The 22,399-nt window shown below is 38.1% G+C and overlaps 2 protein-coding genes across 3 annotated transcripts in view; one reads left to right on the top strand and one right to left on the bottom strand.

Annotated features, from left to right (window-relative positions):
• CTNNAL1 (catenin alpha like 1) overlaps nt 1–15,896 on the top strand; it is a 58,936-nt gene extending 43,040 nt beyond the window's left edge. The window contains exons 12-20 of one of the 2 annotated variants that reach the window (XM_079926001.1): nt 592–742; nt 4,262–4,299; nt 6,642–6,692; nt 6,786–6,940; nt 10,694–10,742; nt 13,701–13,757; nt 13,901–14,014; nt 14,697–14,780; nt 14,921–15,896. In XM_079926001.1, coding sequence (XP_079782127.1) covers nt 592–742; nt 4,262–4,299; nt 6,642–6,692; nt 6,786–6,940; nt 10,694–10,742; nt 13,701–13,757; nt 13,901–14,014; nt 14,697–14,780; nt 14,921–14,944 — 723 coding nt within the window. In that variant the 3' untranslated portion in view covers nt 14,945–15,896. The remainder of the gene's footprint in view (nt 1–591; nt 743–4,261; nt 4,300–6,641; nt 6,693–6,785; nt 6,941–10,693; nt 10,743–13,700; nt 13,758–13,900; nt 14,015–14,696; nt 14,781–14,920) is intronic. The other variant, XM_079926000.1, reaches the window with a different exon arrangement.
• Nucleotides 15,897–17,700: 1,804 nt separating this feature from the next.
• LOC307188919 (protein Abitram-like) lies at nt 17,701–22,273 on the bottom strand (the record flags this gene model as incomplete). Its single annotated transcript, XM_079926574.1, has 3 exons — nt 17,701–17,838; nt 20,289–20,395; nt 22,177–22,273. 3 exons carry the CDS (start codon nt 22,271–22,273, stop codon nt 17,701–17,703), a joined length of 342 nt encoding a protein of 113 aa, XP_079782700.1.
• Nucleotides 22,274–22,399: the final 126 nt, after the last annotated feature.

The following is a 22,399-nucleotide window of genomic DNA, read 5'->3' as shown; positions in this document are numbered from 1 at the left end:
GATATATCTACCATGTCCTCACAGGTGTATGCGTATGTTACTACTACTACCACTACTACCACCACCACTACCACTACCAGTACTAATACCGATTCTGCTACCTCTACAACTACTACTGCCACTACTACCAGTACCAGTACTAATACCAATACTGCTACTACCATCACTACTACTATCATCACTATGACTACTGCTACCACCACTACTGCCACCATTACTACCACTGTTACTAATACTACCACTACTACACCATCTCTTCTGCAGTATACAGTACACTCTTTGTAGTCAGAGTATAACTCTGAATTATGCTATGGAAATAACTTTGTTGAAACAGAACTTTCCTTGAATAAAGATAATTGCTCCCTGAATAAAGGCTTATATATAATAATGCCTACTATTTATCTATAGATAAGATTATAAGAAACAGTAAGTTTTGTATGTCCATACTGCCCAACATGGGGCTTATGTGTGGAAATTGCTTTGTAGTTGTGCTATTGAGTGATATGAACAGTACAGGCTTAAGTTTGATTTCCAGTATGATTCTGAGAGGTAAGATTTTGAAACTCACACCTGTGTATATTGTTTCTTTAGATAATTTCTGCTGCTGAAACTTTGACATTGCATCCATCTAGTAAAATTGCTAAAGAAAATCTAGATGTATTCTGTGAAGCCTGGGAATCCCAAATTAGTGACATGTTAACACTGCTGAGAGAAATCAATGATGTGTTTGAAGGAAGACGAGGTGAGAAACTGTCTATATATTGAAATATGTTAGTATTTTAATGTAACTATTAGTTTTTTAATGTCAAACCTCAGATGCAAAATGAATAACTTGTTATAACCCCACTGGGTTATTTTTATAGTAAAGTATCTCCCACAAAAAATTATAAAAATATTATTTGTCCTTCATTTTAGTATCAAAGCAATAAAATTTGTTGTACAACAGTATAGTAGATTCCTTTGAATGAATATTAACAATCTAGTTTTCTTATTGAAATTGTCATTTTTATATTTCTTATAAATTGTTTTTTAGTTTTAGTACAAATGCTCTTCTGTAATACAATAATTCTCTGATGTAATTCTACTAACTTCATAATGAAATGAATGTAGTTATTTGATTTTCGAATTGCTTTCCTTCCACTTGGATGGAATCTCTTTCCTTGATGACTACGTAATCTTGGAATATTTCCTTTGGTGGGTAAGTTCATTGGTATTTCTACAACATGTAGAATAGCACCATACAGTGTACAGAAGGCATAATTTTTACTCTTTATTTTAACATCAACTTGGAGTTTTGTTTATTTCCCATTGTACTGTGTATCCAGTTATCTATGTTCATGTGTTTTTATGTATTTCCTTTCTAATGGCTTCTGTTAGTGTCAAGCATGTTTGTTTTTTAAATTAAGATGTCATTTAAAGTCATAATAACATCAAATTACATATTTATTTTTACTGATTATGAACATCTAAACATTTCATTTTTTAAAAAACACCCATTTAGGGTAATTGCTGATTTGCTTAAAAATCAGGGAATGGTAGACTTTGTAGATATTACGTAATTTGTAATGTGTAATAAATGCTTACCATGCTTCTGCATTTAAAGATTTCTGTGATAGCTAGTCTGAATGGCATATCATTTTGATGCTTTGATAAAGTACTTACAGCTGCATGTTTTTTTATTTTATAAATTTATTTATTTACTTTTGGCTGTGTTGGGTCTTCATTGCTGTGCGCGGGTTTTCTCTAGTTGCGGCTAGCAGGGGCCACTCTTCATTGCGGTGCGCGGGCTTCTCATTGCCGTGGCTTCTCTTGTTGCGGAGCACGGGCTCTAGGTGCTAGTTGTGGCACAGGCTCAGTGGTTGTGGCTCGTGGGCTTTAGAGCGCAGGCTCAGTAGTTGTGGCGCACAGGCTTAGTTGCTCCGCGGCATGTGGGATCTTCCCGGACCAGGGATCAAACCCATCTCCCCTGCATTGGCAGGCGGATTCTTAACCACTGCACCACCAGGGAAGCCCCGCTGCATGGGTTTTTATGTGAGGCAAGTTTTATATATTAAAAGGTAAATTGATGTAATTGATCTATATTTAAAGAAGAATGATCACTTTGCCATAAGACTTGTTTAAGAAATGAAGAGAAGAAGCTTCCTGGTCTTTCTGAGCGCTAGACTAGCGTCCCCTACAGATAGACCAGAATTGAAACAGGAAAATCCTATACTTATTTTTGGCCTGTGTGGTCACTGTGGTTTCTTTTACTTTCAAACTGGATATTATGTAAATGATCTCTTCTTTAGGTTTGAGTAACCTGTCCCCCACAAATCAGGGTTATCTTAACTTCCTAAGTGCTGAACAGAAGTTCCTCTTTAGGTGGGACACTGCTGCCTTTGATCAATGGGACACCCATTGTTTAACTGGTAGTATCTTGCTGTTCAGAGGCATCCTTACTTATGTGGGGTTAATTGAGATAGAGTTGCTTAATTTCTTTTATTGCTTTTTTTTTTTTTTCCTGACTGTTATCATGAAGCTCATAAGAATAGCTTTTCCGCCAAGAAGCCCAACTCTGAGTCAGCCACCGTTGACTGAACTGAGTCCAGTGGCACAGTGCTGCTCTTCCTGTTCTGTATGGTTATTAGGACGGGGCTGCCTGTTTCCTCGCACCTGCCCACTGCAAAGGACAGAGTGTATTCTTCAGATTCTGGTTTCTCTTTGCTACTGGTATAACTAATATTATAACTGTTACTGGAAAACCTTTGCTCTATTTTAGCCACTTTAGTTCTGCTCTGCATATCTTGACTCTCCTGACTAGGAAACTTAGATACGTTTGCAAGTATCAGTTAGCCAAACAATTAAGTAGCAAACAACATGCTAAGCAGTGAAAAAGAGCAGTGTTCGCATATTTGAAGTCCGTCTGAGAGCTAGGTTATTGTCCCCTTACCCGGAGACCCTTCGATTTCATAATAGGGCCTCCTGGGATTGTTTAAAGAACTCAAAAATCAATATTTGTCTTCCTCCCTTTCTGCCTTCATCCAGTTCTGCCTTCAGGGAGGCCATGGCCTTTGTATTAGAAGGGACCTAGATCAAAAAGACTCCACCTTTCCTTAGTGACAAGTATGTATCAACATTTAGAATTTGAGATTATCTTAGACAAATAAACGTCAAAAAGAAGCTTTCTCTCATAGCCTGCAGATTCTATCCCTTATTTAAGGAAGCTGAATTTCCTTTGTTATATTTGCACCATCTTGAAGTTAATCGGACTAAGCTTCAGTTTATAGGGACGTACCAGGTTCCATAGCTCTGCACCTACTTTATTGCTTGGCAGACTGGACGCATGAGGTGCTGTTCACTGAAATGGGGTGAACAGGAAGAGGAACATGCTTGTGGATAAACATGAGCTTACTTGGGGGATGTATGAGTCGGGAACAAGGGAGTGATCCATCCAGACAAGAGATGATGGGGCCATGATAGTAGTGGAAATGAAGATAAGAGGACTGAGTGAAGAATTTTATAAGTAATATTAGTATGATTTGATGATTAATTGAATGTAGAGGTAAGGGAGAGTTTGAGGATAACAACCGGGTTTGGTCTAATCCAAATTCGAAAATACCCCAGTCCTACTCCTGAGGTTAGTTAATAATCTGCCTAGCCTTTAGTGGTTAGGGATTCATTTTAAGTGGGTCTGGGGACATGAATCTTTTTCTGATGGATCATGCCATATAAAGCCCCTTTCAGAACCAAAAAAGCTAATTATAAGAACTTCTAATGAGGCATAATATTGCACACCTTCAGTGAAATAATGAGGCTTTCCTGTCCTTGGGGGATTAGCTTTATTTGGTAGAGATGCAGAAAAGCTCTGGATATTGAAAATGGACAGCAGTTAGGTTGTCATGAGATTATTTTGCTATCCTCATGGGCTGAGAGGGCCTTTGAACTTAATTCTGGACTTAATTTATCTGGAGGTGTAAACTCAGAAGTAAAGATGGCACAAGTGTCATGTTGATTTAGGGAGTATTAAACAAAGGATTTAGGGAGTATTAAACTTATAATACCCCTGTGAAGACAGTGCTTCAAAAACAATTCTGTACGTCAAAGTCTGTACCAAATATTTTTTTTTCATGTTTTCCAACCAAATTACAATTTTATTTCTCAGTCATATGTAATTAATAGACTAAATTATCAAAACTAATGTGCTAATTTCTGTTTAATAATATTTTAAAAATTAAATGTGAATAGTAGAAAATTTGTTTTAAGTTATATATGTTATTTGTAGGAGAGAAGTATGGCTACCTTTCACTTCCAAAGCCAATGGTAAGTAGAAAACCTTTGTATTTGTACTCTTGAGAATGTTTTTATTCAGAATTCAAATTATGCTCTTGTTGCCTATTGCTCCCCCCACAACTTCCAGTGATTGACATGACAAAAAAAAAGTTAGGATATTAAATGTTGACTGTTCAGAATTGTTATTCTGAGTAGCAGTCTAGATGTAGCCCACAGTTTGGTTATTTGTGTTAGATTTGAGGGATTGAGGGAATACGTAACAGATCTTATGATTAATAAGAAGCTGTAATGTGAAGTCAGAGGTCTTTTTGTTCTTCATATCTTGGGTCTAATTCACAAGGTCATGTTGGAATAATTTTGTGCAAACTAATAACTTTCTTAATTTTCTTGATGAAAATAAACCATTCTGTTTATATGAGGCTTGAAATGCTTTATTTATTAGCTTTACACAGTTGAAGCTGATGCATCTTGGCTGCATTGCAAAATAGTGCCCACTAGATGGCAGGCTTGGTTACATTATTAAGATGGTTTCTGTACCTTTTCAGGCAATTCCCTTTTGGTCTTCATTAAACACTTTGATAATAATAATTTGTAAAAGTAAAAATAACGGAAACACAACTAAATTTAAAAGAATAAGATGGGGTTGAAAGATTCTAAATAAAATAAAACCTAAAAACCTCTAGGGTATTCTTAACTTTCTTAAATGCTTTATAAGTTGCTTTGTGCTAGACTAAGGAAGAAGATGCAGATGATGTGACTATACAAGGAGGAGCCGAAGAGATCATCGGTCATCTCTGTTTATTTTCTAATGAACCTAAGAGGCAGCCTGTGTGTGTGTGTGTGTGTGTCCATGCCTCTTTGTATTTATTTTCTGTCCTTTACCTTCTCCTATTTCTTCTATAGTAAACAGGATTAGAAAATTTCAAAAGGGCAATGTTAAATGAACAAATATAAACAATGGGATAGAAAAACGAGAAAAAGTTGCGGCTCTTCTATTCTGCAGTTAAACTGGTGACAGAATAGCTGGTCAGAAGCAATAAGTCATGGTAATAATAAGGGAAACAAAAAATGGAGAAGTACACATATACCTCAAAGCTATTATCTTCTTAAGCTAAGTGGGCACATGCGTGTTTTGTTTTATCATAATCTGTATTTTGTGTACATGTGTGTGGATATATACTCTGTGGGGTGTGTGTGTGTGTGTGTGTGTGTGCATGTGTGTGTGTGGATGGTTTAAATAAATGTTTCCTTTAAAAAAATAAATGGCTCCCTGCATCTCCTGGCCCTACTAGCCCAGCTGTTCTGGAACTCCTGCCCCAGCTAGGGGAGTTCCCACCAGATCTCAGAATGAGAGGAATGCCGCCCAACTTGGGCTGCCATCTCCAGAGAACTTCTGGATATATTTTTCAAAGAAACATTGCTATTGGTAGTGGTTTCTACAAGTAAGTAAGCATCTGTGGGCCAGTCTGGTAACCTAACCAGTGTACAAAGTTTTCTTCTCCCCTAGGGGAAATATATTCTGATTTCTAAATAGCCTACGTAGAAAGAAACTTGCTGTTTCAAATATAGGGGCCATCAAACATGCTGGTTCAAATATTAAATCGTAAATTCTAAGTATAATCTCCTATATAACCTGGCATATAGGATTAGGAATCTGGATGTCAGTGAAACTAGGGTGCTGAAATTTAGCCCTCAAAAAGGCATACTTGTTAAAGGAATTGAATTCCAGAGTCATAACATTAGGAATATATTGAAAGCTACATATAGTGATTAATTTTATTACATCATTTCCTAAGAATAATTTAACAGAGGGGCCAGGGAGGTTTGGGGGTTTAATAATTGGACTATGAAAAGACTGCAGAAGTCTTTAAGTGTTTCTGGGACACAGATCTGCTTTTCCTAACTCCAGATTTCTAACTAACTACTTCTTCAAAGCTGAACGCACATATTAGTAGAGTATTTGCAATTACAGTTGACCCTTGAACAGCATGAGTTTGAACTTTGGGGTCCACTCTTTTGTGCATTTTTTTCAGTAGTACATACTACAGTGCTACACCATCTGGGGTTGGTTGAATCCGCAGATGCAGAACCACAGACACAGGGGAACTGCGGATACGGAGGGCTGACTGTAAGTTATACTTAGATTTTCGGCTGCGGGCAGAGAGTCAATGCCCTTAAGCCCCACGTTGTTCAAGGGTCAACTGTAGTTGTTTGTTTTTACTTAAACAGTTTAATATAGTTTCAGTATGTTCTGAAAATTTTTATATTAAAATTTTATTACAGGTACTTTGTTATGCTTTCTATGACTATTGCGTTTCTTCACAATTAACTCTACCTATTTTTAAGATGCCCTAATCTTTTTCTTGTCACAGAAGAATAACGCAAACCTGAAGTCATTAAAGCCAGACAAGCCTGACTCTGAGGCAAGACCTTTTTCTTTGCAGTAGTCTTACTTTTAATCTTCCTTTTACATAATTAATGACTACATTGTTGTGATTAAAATGTATGTTTTGTAGGAGCAAGCCAAGATAGCAAAGCTTGGACTCAAGCTGGGTTTGCTCACCTCTGATGCCAACTGTGAGATTGAGAAGTGGGAGGATCAGGAGAACGAGGTTGTTCGATACGGACGGAACATGTCCAGTATGGCCTATTCTCTGTATTTATTTACTAGGTAAGTGTAGTTACATCTTAATCTTTTAAAATGAATTTAATGATATCTGGTGTAAAGAAAAAGTGCCATGTTACATTGATAGGTTAAAGTCGGTTTCAAATATATGATAAAAAGCCTATAAATAGTTCTTAGGACAATTAAGTGAATGCAACAAGAAGACATTCATTTAACTAGGATTTAGATTTAGAAGAGATCCTTTTCTAGGTTTGTGTACGGTTCCTTCCATAATTTTGAAATAATTTTGCTTTCTGCTTTTTGTCATCCCATATATCAGTGTCTCTCCCAGCCAGCGTCAGTAAGTTTAGAAAACATGCCTTTTATATATACACTACCAAATGTAAAATGGATGGCTAGTGGGAAGCAGCCTCATAGCACAGGGAGATGAGCTCGGTGCTTTGTGTCCACCTAGAGGGGTGGGATAGGGAGGGTGGGAGGGGGAGGTGCGAGAGGGAGGGGATATGGGGATGTATGTTTACGTGTAGCTGATTCACTTTGTTATACAGCAGAAACTAACACACATTGTAAAGCAATTATACTCCAATAAAGACATAAAAAAGAAAACAAAACATGCCTTTTAAATCTTTACACAGTGACGGATTATATACAGATCAAAGAATAGAGCCATGAGGTCTACCACCTCAGTAGGGTGCCAAACCTCCATGGATCAGTATTCATTATATAGCAGAGAATTTCCCTAACTTTACATTTACCTGACCTGCATTCTCTGTCTTGTTCACCTTACAAGACTGTTGGTCAAACGCCTCAATGAAGTCCATGTCGCTCACATTTGTCTTCCATTATAATAATGGAAGACCATACATATGGTACAGTATTTCCATGTTGCTAAAAATTTTATCTGTTTTCTGCTCAATGACCTGTTCTAGAATTTTCTCAAGGAATAACTTCGAGCTTTTGGTTTTCTGATATCTATCTTATTAATTTTTAGAAACTAGAAGATATTTGATATCTTCAGTGTTATGGCTTCTCTCCTACTCATTTTGATTTTGAAATTATAACCAGCAGTCGTTCACATCTGCATATTATTTCAGTAATCTGGAATGTAATCCATTTGGACTGGAGTCTTAAGCTCAGTTAAAGTAATTGGGATCTCTACAACTGTGTGGGCTTTTGGGCTCAATAAATAGCCCCTTTTCCCCACCAAAGTTCTGAACAAAATGAAAAAATAAGCAAAAGAATAGGCAGATGGGTCCAGTAACATTTATACTGATAAAGCTGATACTCAATAATGAGGTTTATAGCCATAGGCAAGTAGGCTTTTAAAAATAATCCCTAGAATTAAGAAATCTTACCCTGTAGGGGAAGAATGTATCTCTTAAAATACTTGGCAGACTAGGTATATCCCAAAGGCACCCTTACTACGAAGAGAAAAAGGAGAAAAGAAAGGGCTACCATGTCTAATTTATTTTCATTTTCACAAAGTCACCAAAAAGACTGAAAAGATCAATAAATGTCCACCCTCTTCTATGGGGTGAAATACGTGAGAGAGCAGAGTGAAGTGAGGGATGCTGTGCTAGTGAAGATTCCTTCATATGGAAGGAAGATTAGGAGTGAGGAAGAAGCATTCATTCTTGTCTTGATGATGTCTTCTACCTTTTCAAGGAAAATGATTCCTCTGGAGGGTGAAGGAGAAATGATAGTTGAATAATTTTGCCTCTGGTTAGCAGTAATTTGTTAATATCTTTCCATATTTTCCATCATTGGAGACCTTTCCCGCCCCCCCCCCTTTGGTGGTTTCCTTCCTTTGTTTTTAATTCTTTTTTTTTTTTTTTTTTTTTTTTTTTTCTGTACGCGGACCTCTCAATGTTGTGGCCTCTCCCGTTGCGGAGCACAGGCTCCGGACGCGCAGGCTCAGCGTCAATGGCTCACGCGCCCAGCCGCTCCGCGGCATGTAGGATCTTCCAGCACCGGGGCACGAACCGGCGTCCCCTGCATCGGCAGGCGGACTCTCAACCACTGCGCCACCAGGGAAACCCTGTTCTTAATTCTTAGCAAGCTTCTCTGGGGATTGAGTTTTCCCAAAACTAATTTTGACCTCCTTTCTTGGTTCATATCATTTAAAAATCGGATGAGTCAAGTCTGCAAAAGGAAGTAAAATGGAATTCCTTTGTTTACCCACACTCAATGTGTGGGTAACTGAAATGTGAAGATTAACTGTAGAAGCAAAGATCTTTCCTTTGAGATGGAATCATGCTAATTATCTCATGGTGATAAAAATCAGATTAAAAAAATTTTTTTGACCAATAGAAACTCAAGAAATAAATTATTACTTACTAAATGTAGTTTGGTATATAAAATCTTCCCACATAAAGGATTCATCAATAGAAAATTTTTTAAGTTTGTGATTGCCCCTTTTGTTTCTTGTTTCTTATTTCAGAATATTTCAGGATTATATATGGTCAGCAATTTTTATTTCTGAGTCAGAATAGTGGATTTCGGTAAGGGGTGACATGCATCCCACAGAGACTAGGAAGCATGAGGAATAGAGGTAACTAAAGCTCTATGGAATGGGACTTGTTACTGGAATATGGTTATTGGACAGGAGCCACTGAAGTTCAGGAAAAGAAAATGGATTTTCTGTAATGGATAACACCTTGTGCCAGTTTGGCAAGTCCTGGTAATATGATTGTGGTAAAATCTTAAGCTGGCTTTGTTTTCTACCCACCCTGTCGGTATACCTGTTTTTCCCCAATTTTTCTGTTTTCCCTTAAGATGATGGTTTACCAGCCTCATCTAATTGCTTCTTTCTGAGACTCATTTGTTAGTCTTCACAGTATCCAATTTTGTAGTTTTCTTGGGCAATTTTATAGCTTTTCTTCAGGCTGTCATGTAAGGTTGTCTTAACAATTTATATAATTTCTTTATCATTTATATACAGTTACTCATATTTCTTTAAAATTTATATATTTTAGCTTTTCTAGTACATTACGGTTTTTAAAAATTTCACACTTACCAGTGCCTTATGGTTTTTAAATTAGTTTCTGCGTCATAATTTCATTTGATCCTTACAACAGTTTATCAGAGAATAAGAATGTTTCGTTCATATCTCATAGCTATTAAAAGGCAGAACTGGTAAACCAGATTTCAGATCTTCTGATTCATGCCTGGGCTGTTGCTCATCTTAATGCATTCTGTTGCTCTTTGTTATAATTTACTTTTCACTTGTAAAGGTCTGAATTCTTCTTGATAGTTTTCAATATGATACTCTCTAATCTTCCGATGAGAGCGGTAGCACAAATATTGCTATGACTATTTTATAGACTCAGAATTGAAACTTAACTGACAGCCTCATCAGAAACAACTGAATTCCTGCCAGAGTTGAAATTAGAATAAAAAATGAGAACGTCCTGATTTTGGTCTGACCTTTTTTCCATTATGGAACAAAGGTCTTTTAGTTAAGGCACATTATCAGCTCTCATATCTTTAACTTATGAAGCAAAATGAAGAAGGTTAAAAAAGAAAAATAAAACTTAAATGTAACTTCTCAGTTTTAAGTTTCTTTACATTATAAAATTAACATATATAATGTTTACCAATTTTTTAAAAAGTGCCTTAAGAGGTAATAGTTAAATGTTAAAGCTGCTTTAAGAATAGTTACAATATTATTAGTCTATTCAATATTATTCTTTAAAATTTGGGATCTGTTAATATACAAAATGCTCTAAAACTTTAATATAAAATCAATTTCCAGGCAGTAACTTTTTCTTACCTCCTTAATAATTCACTTTATTTCAGGGGAGAGGGGCCAATAAAAACTTCCCAGGATTTAATTCATCAACTAGAGGTATGTTTTATTTCCATTTTATGCTAATACTTTATTTTTATTACTATTATTATTAGTTTGGCTGTGCCATGCAGCTCGAGGGATCTTATTAGTTCCCTGACCAGGAATCAAACCCAGGGCCCTGGCAGTGACAGTGCCGAGTGCTAACCACTGGACCGCCAGGGAGTTCCCCTATGCTGATACTTTAATTCTGGGCTAAAAGTTCGTGATAGCTAGTTTTCTTAATGATTTACTGCATCATGTTTGTATGTTTACCTATGTACACAGCACATGTGTACTATAGAGAGTGGTAGAAAAGTAGAGGACTGCAGTAGCATTTTGTGGAGCTGTTTTGGTTATCTTAGTGGAAAAAAACAAATATTATAGGGGTAAAGTAGAATGGGCTTTGATAGTCACTAGATGCAATATTAAGTTTCAGGTTTTCCCAAGTAGGTGAAAATATCCTGTCAGCAGATGCGTATCTTATACTGTCCTAAATGTGAGGAAAGCATTTTGGCTTCTTCTTTATTGAATTGGATGAATGATATTGATTAAATGAGATAACACATAAGAAAGCATCTGTCATGGGGCTGAGACCATTATAGCTTCTCAGTACATGTTAGTTTCCTTTTCTTCCTCCATATTCCTGATGATTTAGGGCATTCAGGGAGAGACACATATACTGACACTCACCCTTCTGCCCTGTGTGTCTCATGAAACTCCACATAGGCCCAGCTCTAATTCTCCTCGCTTACCTGGAGGCTTAGATTGATAAGTGGATCACAGAGTCCTTTCTTAATTCCCTGAGGCGCATGTTAGTCTGTTTGCCTCTCTAGAACCGAGGGCATTCTTGCATTTGAAATCTGAAAATTCTATCACTTTGTCAACTTTACGTATTTTCCTTTGGCATTCCCATGTGCTTTCACCTGAGCCTCTTCAGGGAAGGGATTTCAGCTTGAGAGGATGATTGTCAACAGAGTCAGCAGAATTATAGAAAATACTTCATTTGGAATTTTCTGTAAAGTTGACTCTAAGTGAGCTATTTCCCTGTTTAAAAAGTTGGGAGAAATTCTGGATTCATTTTGTTCAGTTTGACCCATATCCATTCCAAGTCAGATCACACCATAGAGAGTATTTCACTGTAAAAGGTCCACTGATCACCTTCTTCCTGTGTTAGCTTTTCATTAAACCAGCATCTGCTGATTGTCTGCATAAAATGTTCATCACATGTTCATTGAGTTTGTACTGTGTGTCAAACCCTGGGGATAAGAGTTTTGGAGAAGAGTGAACAAAAGAAAGTCCCTACCCCATGGAGCTTACATTCAAGTGGGAGCAGATAGACAATGAAAAGTTAAATATATAATGCCCATATATAAGTATTGAGAGATAAAATCCTGTAGGATAAGAAGAGAGGTGATAGAAGGGGGGTGGTCAGGAAAGACCTCTTTAAGGAGGTAGCATCTGAGTAGAATGTTGAGAGAGTGAGCTAGATGGATATCTTGGGGTCGAATATTTCAGGCAGGCAGAACAAGTGCAAAGGCCGTGAGGTATAGGGGTAGGCTGGAGGTGTCTGAAGAACAACAGGGAGACAAGCGTGGGTGGAATGTAGTGAGTCAGAAGGAAGGTGGTAGCAAATGACATCTCTGAGCCATGGGAAGAACCTTGATTTTTTTTTTTTTTCCCAAGAATTATGGAAAGCCCATTGAGGGTTTTGAGGAGCAATGGCATGACCTGGCTTCTGTTTTAAAAGGTTTTTGGCTTGACCAACAGGGTAAATGGTAACACCATTTACTGAGTGAGAGAACAGAGGGACAACACGGAATTTAGAGGGAGAAAATCAAGCATTTTATTTTGCTGAAGTAGGATGAACAGGAGTGGGGTCAGGTTAGGTCAAGAATGGACAGAGAGATTTGGGAGTCATCAGCTTTAAGGTGGTTTTAAAACCATGGTGCTCTGTGAGACAGGGATCTTGCCCCCAAGGGATTTGCAGGCTAGAAGGGAAGAGAAGAGAAGAGAAAGTGGGAATGTGGAATGATGAGGAACATGTGGGTAAGTGAGTCATTCTGTTTGGTTAGAAGGTATGTTTAAAACGCACTGGTTTCCCTTTTAAAGGATAGGGAAGGATGCGAAGGACTATTTGACCTTGAGATCAGTTTATCCAATGATAGCAAGGCTGTTGGAAAGAGAGTTAAAGTTAACCCTGAAATTATTTGCCTCCCTGTTCTGCATCTTCATATGCTTTATCTAATTTCTTACCAAGATCTGTTATTTTTCTTCACAAATCACTCTCAAATTTGCCCTGTTCTTTTCATTCTTCCTGCTGCCACCTGAAGCTCACTCTTCACTTCCCTGGTGTCTCTCACTCTAAAAGATTCTGTGTACTACTAAAAAATAATCATCCCGAATATTCTAAAGTATTTTTCAGTATTCTTTCCCATCATCCTCTTCTCCTCACTAAATTGTACAATGTATGGTCAATAGGGAAAACATAATCCCCTCAAATGGCTAGTTGAAGAATGTGTATAGGTGACAAATTCTATCTTGCTGAGCTGGAAGCAGGAATGTTCTAACGCTTTTGACCTCATCTAACCCTTTTGACCCCATGTTCCAAGATTCAACACCCTCTTATAATTGGGGATATTATGAGATGAGCTTCGGATCCATCTAAAAGCCCAGGCATAATTTTTATGGCTAAGTATCAAATGTCTGTGTGATCCTGCACAGTAATTGGAGGTGTCCCGGTGTAGGGGAGCCACTGCAGGGACTGATTCTGCATCAGGTCTGGGAAATCTGCTTCTGAATACTGTTAAACTCTTGTGTTTTCCTGGATACAACAAAAAACATAGAAGTTCCATGACAGACCTTTTATGTTTAGGTTTTATTTTTTAACTTCTGTATGAAAATTATCCATGAGTGTATTTCTTACCAACTGTCTAGATGACATACGCCTAACGTAGTGATGTTTTTCCTTTCTACCAGGTTTTTGCTGAAGAGGGTTTGAAGCTTGCTTCAAGTGTGCAAGCTTTCTCAAAACAGGTAATGCACGTATCCTTGCCTGGTGCTGGTGGTGATGTCATAAATACCCACTTTGAGGGTATATTATTAAGGTATAAAGGTATTTAAGGTTTAAAAGATGGAATTTCATTGGAGTTGTTATAACTTCCTTATTTACATTTCAGCTGAAAGATGATGATAAGCTTATGCTTCTCCTGGAAATAAACAAGCTTGTTCCTCTGTGCCACCAGCTCCAGGCAGTAACTAAGACACCTTTGCAGAATCAAGTGTTTCTAAAGGTAAAAGGGAGGGTGGGACATTCAGGAAAGCGCTTGAGAAACTTTGACACTTCTTTTTTTATTAGGTTAGCTTCCAGCCCCTTTTTCTTCAAATAAAGTGTTAATACCCACAGAAGAACCATGTATTTCCATTTTTCCTGCCTTGACTGCAAGAACCATTTATCATCTGCAGTTATAACTGACCCCAGGAAGTAGTAGGTTCACCAAGTAAATTAGCTTTTTGGACGTGATTAATACCATAGCACAGAGCAGCTACCCTTAAATCCCAAAATCATCACCTGACTAACTCGGGCACAGACACCTCAGAGTGAAGGGATTCTGTTGTTTGTTTTAGGGAGTTTGAGTGAAAAAAAGAGTGCAAGGAGTTGCAAAGAAAGGGGTTCACTGCCACTATTTGGTGCCCTTTGAGAAGCCCCTAAACCGTCTGAAATAGAACAGGTTGATTTTCCATCCGTTCTTCCTGGAGTTCCATGAAATTGGCATGAGACTTGGGCAACAATCCCTGCTTCTGTGTTCTGGGACCTCAGGTCATCAAGTCAGCTCAGATGCCTTAATCTGTATACCCTTTGAGATCCCTTAGATTTCTATAATGAAGAAATGGTTACCATTTTCAAACTAAATGCTAAAGTCTTTTGAAGGCCTCCTTATAAGAATTTGATTTGCTTGCTTTCTGTCACTATAGGTTGATAAGAGTATTACAAAGACAAGATGCATAATGGCTACTTTGGTCCAACTTCTCTCACTTTGCTATAAACTGCTTAAGAAGGTAAGATAATTTGTGTATCTTAAACTCACATTTAAAAAATTAGTCTAAAGGAAAGTGCAAAAGAAAATAGATACTATTTAATTTTGCAATTATTTTAAGAGTAAAGTAAAGCAGAAACTAATTTTCTTAATTCTTTCCAGATTCAAATGGAAAACAACAGATGAGTCTCAGTTACAAATAAAGATTCTGTGGATGGTAAAACTTGAGAAGCTTTTGAGGTCAGATCTCTGGAACACCATGTGGCAAAGCTGACATTTTTAGAAAGCAAATGATCCTTTATATTTCAGAAACTGAACAATTTTGTAAAGAAAACAAACTGAAATCTTGCTTTATTTTCTGATCATGAAACCAATTGTGAAGCTTTCTGACAACTAATAAATGCCATGGTAGTTGCTATATTTCTAATTGCAGTGTGATTTTAGAATAGGACGTTGCCATGAATAATGTTTAAGTCAAACCAAATATGCCTACTGTCTTAATGACAGTTTAATCCAAAGAAACTACTTTGAATATATGATCATTTTGGCATATTTTACCCTAACTTCCTATTTTTTTTAATTTAAGCTTATCATCTACTATACCAATTTGCAGCAGAAGAGACAAGTAGTCTGGGTGATGCAGGGTTGTCCTTAAACCTGTGGACTCTTCTTCAATCCCTCCGTCCACTGAGTATGACTGGGCCTCTGCTGTCCCCTCTGTCACAGATCATCCATGCCAGGAGCACACATGTGTTCTCTAGTAAGGGTTTCACGGAGCACAGGAAATCTGTTGTGATGCATGTCCCTCCCCCACCCAAAAGCAGGGTCATGGAGCTTACTCCACGGAATCCTGGAGGAACTCACTAGGAGATGGTTTTAGTTCTCCTTCTAGCATAGCTGGCCTGTCTGCCCTGAATATTAGCTGGAATCCTAAGCCTATCTTACGGGCTTAAAAAGTAGTTTTTGTACTTCTGAGTAGTGACTGATGGAACAGAAGGTAGAAGACAGAGAATAATTGAACTGAGCTTTTTAAAATAAATTGAGTAAGCATACATTTTATATATGTCTCTTTGGAATGTTCATTATAAAACAAATAAACAACTTTAGTGTTTTTAGTTTTACGGTTTAAAGCTTTTGTTTTTGTGGGGTGGGTTTTGATAGAAGGTTCTGGTTATAAGTTCTGTCTTTATGGTGTAGTATAGTTAACTTTGTTTTTTGTGCTTGTATCCCGATGCTTTGAAATTTATTTTGAAATCTAACGGGACATGTCAGTTGCCAAATGGCAGCAGTTCTGTAGGCTCGTCTGATGATCGGTATCTGGGTCAGCCATCACAGTCAATGTTCACAAGATCCTGAAGAACCACCAGTTAGCTAGTCACTATTTTATTGAAGGAAACTTGAATTTACTGTAGGCCTTGGAGAGAAAATGGGATGCACTCAGCTTGGTTATGACCTTTATAAAAATCATCAAACATGACTTTTATGCCCTGAAACCAAAATACTCTTTTAAATTACAATGGAAATATAGGGAAAATGATGTGAGGTAATGTTATATGTAAAATAGATATATAATTCTTTTACTATCTTTAGTATCTTTGTTTTATGACACCTTTGGGAACCATTTGTGCTACCTGAAATGGGGATTTGCTGGTTTGTGCTTACACTTTCAGCTCATAGCACCATCAAGGTAGATGTTTCTATAATTACTACCTGTATCATGTCCATTGGGTATACTTAGGGGAGAGTTAGGGTTAAAAGCAGTTTCCTTGTGAGTCAAAAATAATTTTAAAAAATTTATTTACAAAAGAGTTTACATACCTCAAATGAGAATTCTCTTATTTAAATGCAAGTGGTGGTAGAAAGGGATAACATCACTTCAACAGCATAAGATGATAGAGAACCAAAAGAATTTACATGTTAATGATAATCGTTTTATTTAAAACCATATAGTTATATGTATGTATGTGTTGCAGCCCTTAAGGAAAAATAAGTTTTAAAAGTCCTTTTATTTGAAATTCAATGTAAACAAGTATACAATTTTAAACCATAAATTCATAGTTTTTCGTTTATTGTTTAAATGATGTGAAAGCTTTTGTTCTGTTCAAAAGCATGTGTGTCTTCAAATTCCAGGAACCTCTCGGGAACTTCCTCGCTGGTTACTCTGTAACTAGAGTGCGAGACTGAGAGACCACAAATGCACATGTTACTTCATACAGCATTATAATATTGATACTTCCATGTTAGCAAAGCCCCTTTCAAAGCCTCTTCATGTGTCCCTCATTAAGAAACCAGTGTTACAGTGCTACATTGTTCAGAGTTGAAGCCCAACCCATAGACATAGAGAAGGTACACTCTACACCCTGCCTCTTCCCAGCAACCTGAGCGGGGGAGTTGGGGCAGAAGGGGTGGGACCAGACGTTTCGGTCGTGTCACACTGAAGCAGATTGGGTAAGAAAGGCCAGTTGTTGTTTTTCAACTTCAAAGTGATGGAAAATTGAGGCAAAAACAATAACCATGACATAATACTCAACCAGAATCACATCAAAACCTAGTATTTACTAATAGGTTACAGGATGATGGGTAATTTTTTTTTTTATTTTGCTGTGTTTTCTGTCTTTTTCAAATTTTCTTCAACGTGCTTTGTTTGTTGGCTTTTAATCAGAAAAACAAAACGTCTGTTGCTTGCCAGTTGTTAGAAAGAGAAAAGCAAAAGAACAGAGTGAGTTCATGGGCAGGCAGATCTGGGCGGTTGAAGACAAAATGGAATCAAGGCTTGTTATGCAAGACAAAGAAGGAAACCTAGGTCAGGTTTTAAGATCAGGCCTCCCTGCGGATGGCCCGGTGTGAAGTATGCTTCAGCATCTCTGGTTCTTCCTTAGTGCACTGACTGGTAGGCCAGGTAAGGATAAGAATGCCCTGTTGTTTTCACTCAATCTTAATCCTCATGAGGTCGCTGTTGTGGCACTGATGCGTTTCACCACGACTTCTTCATACTGTTTTTGTGTCAGTAACCCTTCTGTTATGCTTTTACTTTCTTCAAACTTGGGCAACACAACTGCAATGTATCCTTCGGTGGATGGCTAGAAGGGAAATAGAATATTTAATACTGTCAAATGGTAAAACATCAGGTAAAAAGTGTGTGGATGGGATCTTACTTCCCCAGACCCTTTTACCTTCTCTTGAAGAATAGATGGCTTATGGAGAATGTTTTCATTCACTTCCATCAACCGTCCTCTAACACAGCTATTTAAAGAAAATATTGCTTTGAAGAAAAATATTATCTTCTTTGTTTCTCCAAAATTGTGGTTAAAAAGTAACTCACCTAGATATGGTGTATTCTTCTCCATCAGAGCAGTAAATCTTACACAGAGGTGCAAGTTCTGTTAGAAACTGTGCCCCCTGATAATAAAAGGGAAGAAAAAATTAATTGATGTACATTTTCACTTTTCTTTGTGAGGCAGCCCTCAGAGTTACAATAGGATATATTCCTGGAATTAGTGTTTTAAATACAAATGACTTAAGTACAGAAAAACCATTCATTTATTCAAATATTTATATACTAAATGCCTCTATGGTCTAGGCACCATCCTAGGCTCTAGGGGAAAAAGCAGACTAAGACAAATGTGATAATAGGTACTTTAGTTACATATTAAGAATATATTTTATCTTAACTTATTATACTTTATATTTAACTGTGCATGAGAAAGCTGCACATAGCCAAGTGTAAAGACTTCAAAAGAGTAGGAAAATCTCATCAATAAGCATAATATAAAATTCAACACTATAGAGAATGATCACAATATTGTATAAAGTTAGTTTCATTAAGATTCCTACCTTATTTTTATATCAGAACTTAATAGAGAAAGGAACTTCTTTATTAGGTCAATCACTGAGACTTTCTGGAGAAGGGATATTTTTCTAATTTAAAAAAATGCAATTTGAGGAAAATCTGGAAAACAGAAAAGTTTTAAGTAGCAGATAAGAGTAACTTACCCATTATCTTATAACCCGCTAGCAAATACTACATTTGTCTGTTTGAATGTTGTGGCATGGTTATACTTTCATGTACTCCACTGTATGGATATATCTGGGGAGGTTCTGACAAATATCTATCGAGTCGGCCACAAAGTTCGTTCAGGATTTTCCCTAACATGAAAAACCGGAGCGAAATTTTTGGCCAACCCAGTACAAGGAGGCTCATGGGAAATGGATGGAAGCATGTCTCATGTGTTGCTCTTTTTTCCCAGGAATTTTTACTGCAGTGAACATCTGAGGTCAAGATGCTGTTCTTTATGGCCTCTTTCCCACTCACAACTTTATTAGACAGCATTCAGGTGTTACTGCATGAGCTTCACTCCTCTGCCTGTGGGTACTTCGTTTCAAAAGACTAGTCAGTGTGACTCCCCACTTTTGGGAGGAGGGGCTGGGGATTTGTCCCAGATGGTTTGTCTACCACTGGCTCTGTTTCAGAAAGAAGTGTTTTAACCCCTCTTGGTCACCTCCCTTGGGAGAATAAATGATGGGCAGTGCTGAGATGCGATCAAAGCTTATCTACAGTGGGTTCCACATGCAGGTCCCTCTCTGTTCCTCAGTAGTAACAACAGTGTTACTATTTTGGACAGAGATTGATCACAGGAACATCACAAGCACTAACTGTTTTACTTGTAATTTGTAGACTTTTAAGAATGGTCCATGCTTTTTAAAGTCCACTTGCTTCCTGAGTGAGGAAAAATCAGTAATTATAACAGGTTATTAGGGGCCTTCAGGCCTACAAAGGGGAGTATAAACAAGGGTCTTCCAGAACAGTGGGGTAATTAGCAGAAACTCTTAGTATGAACTCAGTAAATGAAGGACCTAAATCATCCACTGAAACTTTCCTTTCCAGGGGGTTTGTTAGGATAGTTTAGTATGGTATTGAGTTGTCCTTGGTGTGATACCCTCCTTTAACAGTAAAATGTCCATTTGCCTAGAATTGTAGAGGGCACAGGTAACATTTTCTATAACTAAACACTATGTGGAGGTAGAGGGTGTAGCTAGATGTGTATTAAATTGGCAATGAGTTAGGAATGGGAAATGATACGAAGCAAATACTGTATATTTTCCCAGATTGATTTTTTTTCACTACCTCAGGACTTTATTTTACTTTTAAGTTCACATGTGAAAATATATGATACAGAAGTATTGATCATCTGTATTTTATAGAATTCGAAATACTGGCTTAACAAAACAGGAAGGGACAAAATATCTTGTTTTATTGGTATTAGTGTTGTTCTTTCAAAGGCCCACCTTCTCCATCCTTCATCCTGGGGATGACAGGGATGGTGGCCCAGAAGCTAATATGACAGATAATATACCTTCTGAAATACCTCATTTTTTTGGCCTGAGAATTTCTTTAGAGCTTAAGTATTCTTAAAATCATCTCTAACTGCCAGGGAAGTATGCTGAGCATACTTTACTGGGTTCTAAGACTGGCTGGCTTTACCATTATTAAGACAATAGAGGATTTAAGTAGAGAAATACAGGAACATACCCGCTTAAATTTCCCAGAGACTTTGTTCTGAAGTCTGCTACAGTTGGTACTGATTTGATAGGAAATGCCTTTAATTGCTTTTCCACTTTGAAGAACTGGATGGGATCCTGCCAGTGTGATGACACATATTCTACGAGGAGCAAAAATTGATCCTGTATTATTGCTTGGTATGATTCTTCCTCCTATGACACAGTATTCCTACTGACACAAGAAGAGCTGAGCTGACATTTGTTTAGTCAGCCTATCATTTCCCCCCATTTTCCTCTGGCTACTATTGGAGCTTAACTGAAGAGAAGAATGCAGTAATAAAAATGGGGAAAATGGGACTGAATTTCCTTTCCCAAAAGGGAAGCGTACCACAGGTGTTTAGACAGCACGGAGGAGGAAGAGAGAAAAGTAAGGCATGCCGGTATGGACAGGATACCATCTGTGCTTCTACCCTAGCCCTCTCCACGGGCTTGGCCACTTCAGTGGTTAGGCACAGGCTGGTTTCTTGAGGTAGTAGCCGACTGAGGGTGTGGTCCTCCATTTGGATATTTGGGTAGGCAAGTTTATTTGTTTAGCTTAGGCACTGAAAGACTCATTCTTGTCAACCAAACTCCTACTATAAATAATACCATCTCAATACAGTGGAAGATAATCATTTAATGAATATTTATTCAATACAAGACCATACCAGGCTACAATGACAGAAAAAAATTTCTTTGATAACTTAAAATTCCCAATTTGCTTACCAGTTACAGTGTTGGAGTATACAGTGGTCCTCACAGGGTTTTCCTTTGACATCTAGAAAAAATGAATGAGTCTGATGGCTGCTGAGTCAATATTTACTACCACTGTGTAGTACTTTCTTTGGTTCATAGACGTAGTTAATTATGAAGGCTGGACACATACATCACTGGTATCCCTTCATTACTCAAAAAGATATACCTAAAGGCTGACCATAAAGTATTTAAAGACATCTGGTCCAGATGGAATCATTCATTCAATGTTAAAATGATGATTAACTCTTCGCTCCACCTGAGTACAATCATTTCTATTAGAACAAAAGTCATTAGTAATGTATTCTTTATTTAATTTAGTAGCATGCTTTGTTGGTCAATTTTAGAGAGACTTAATTCATTCTGGTTCGCCCAGGACTGTCCTGATGTTAGCATTGAAAGTAATGGATTCCCAAAAACACCTCAGTCCAGGGTTAACCGGACAGTTGGTTACACTAAGTCTGGCTAATAAAACGTATGCTATTGTAAAATATTTCAGTATTGTAAAAGATGAGTACACCTATTATCCCTAAATGAATGGGAGCAAGTTGGGTTAGAGGAGGGTCCCCGACGATGCTCTCATCACTGATATTTGCTGGGTACACAAAGCTGTACAACAGGATACCTACTTCTAAGTGGCAAATGTGTAATACCAGCGACTTCCTTTAAGTAAAACTGTAGATTCTGCTTGCTAAATGCCTCTATTCTAACCCACCCTCTCCTCTCCATCCCTATGCCTCTACCTTAGTTTAGACCGCTACCATTTAAATCATTTTATGTATCGGCTCTTGGAGGGCTGAGCCCCTCAAATCCCTTTAGGCACTCAAGGAGATTGCAATCCAGCTCCTGCCTCCCTCGGGGATCTCACCTTAGTCTATCATCTTCCCGCAAGCGACCCACCCGCGTGAACTCGCATTGCGCTCGCCCTACCCAGAATGCACCCTGCTGTTTTCCACGTCCTTGCAAATGCCATTCCCTTGGCCTACAGAGGAACAGAGAGATCCAGTTCCTTCTGACGTGGGGAGGAAGCGCTGGGGAAGGTGCGCGTGGCTTATGATCTCTCATCATAGTCCCTATACTGTCGGACAAATTGGGCCCAGAAGAGACTGACATCATTCTCCACTTACCCGCTTTGTACCTGCGAGTGAAGTAACGATCCATAAGCGACGGCACCGCGGGCTCCGCAGCTGAGGCGGCCACAGGGGTCTCGGCCTCGGTAGCCATGGCGACCTCGGGTGCTGCAAACCGCGCCCTCTGGGGCCTGGACGCTTCCTCCCGCTCCCCTGGGTGGAAGGTGTCTTTCCAGCGGTGGCCCGGGGTACGTGTCACGTGAACGCCGGAGTCTCCCCA

The sequence above is a fragment of the Stenella coeruleoalba genome (genome assembly GCF_951394435.1).
Source record: "Stenella coeruleoalba genome assembly, chromosome: 7".
NCBI lineage: Eukaryota > Metazoa > Chordata > Mammalia > Artiodactyla > Delphinidae > Stenella > Stenella coeruleoalba.
This window is presented reverse-complemented; position numbering and strand designations above follow the sequence as displayed.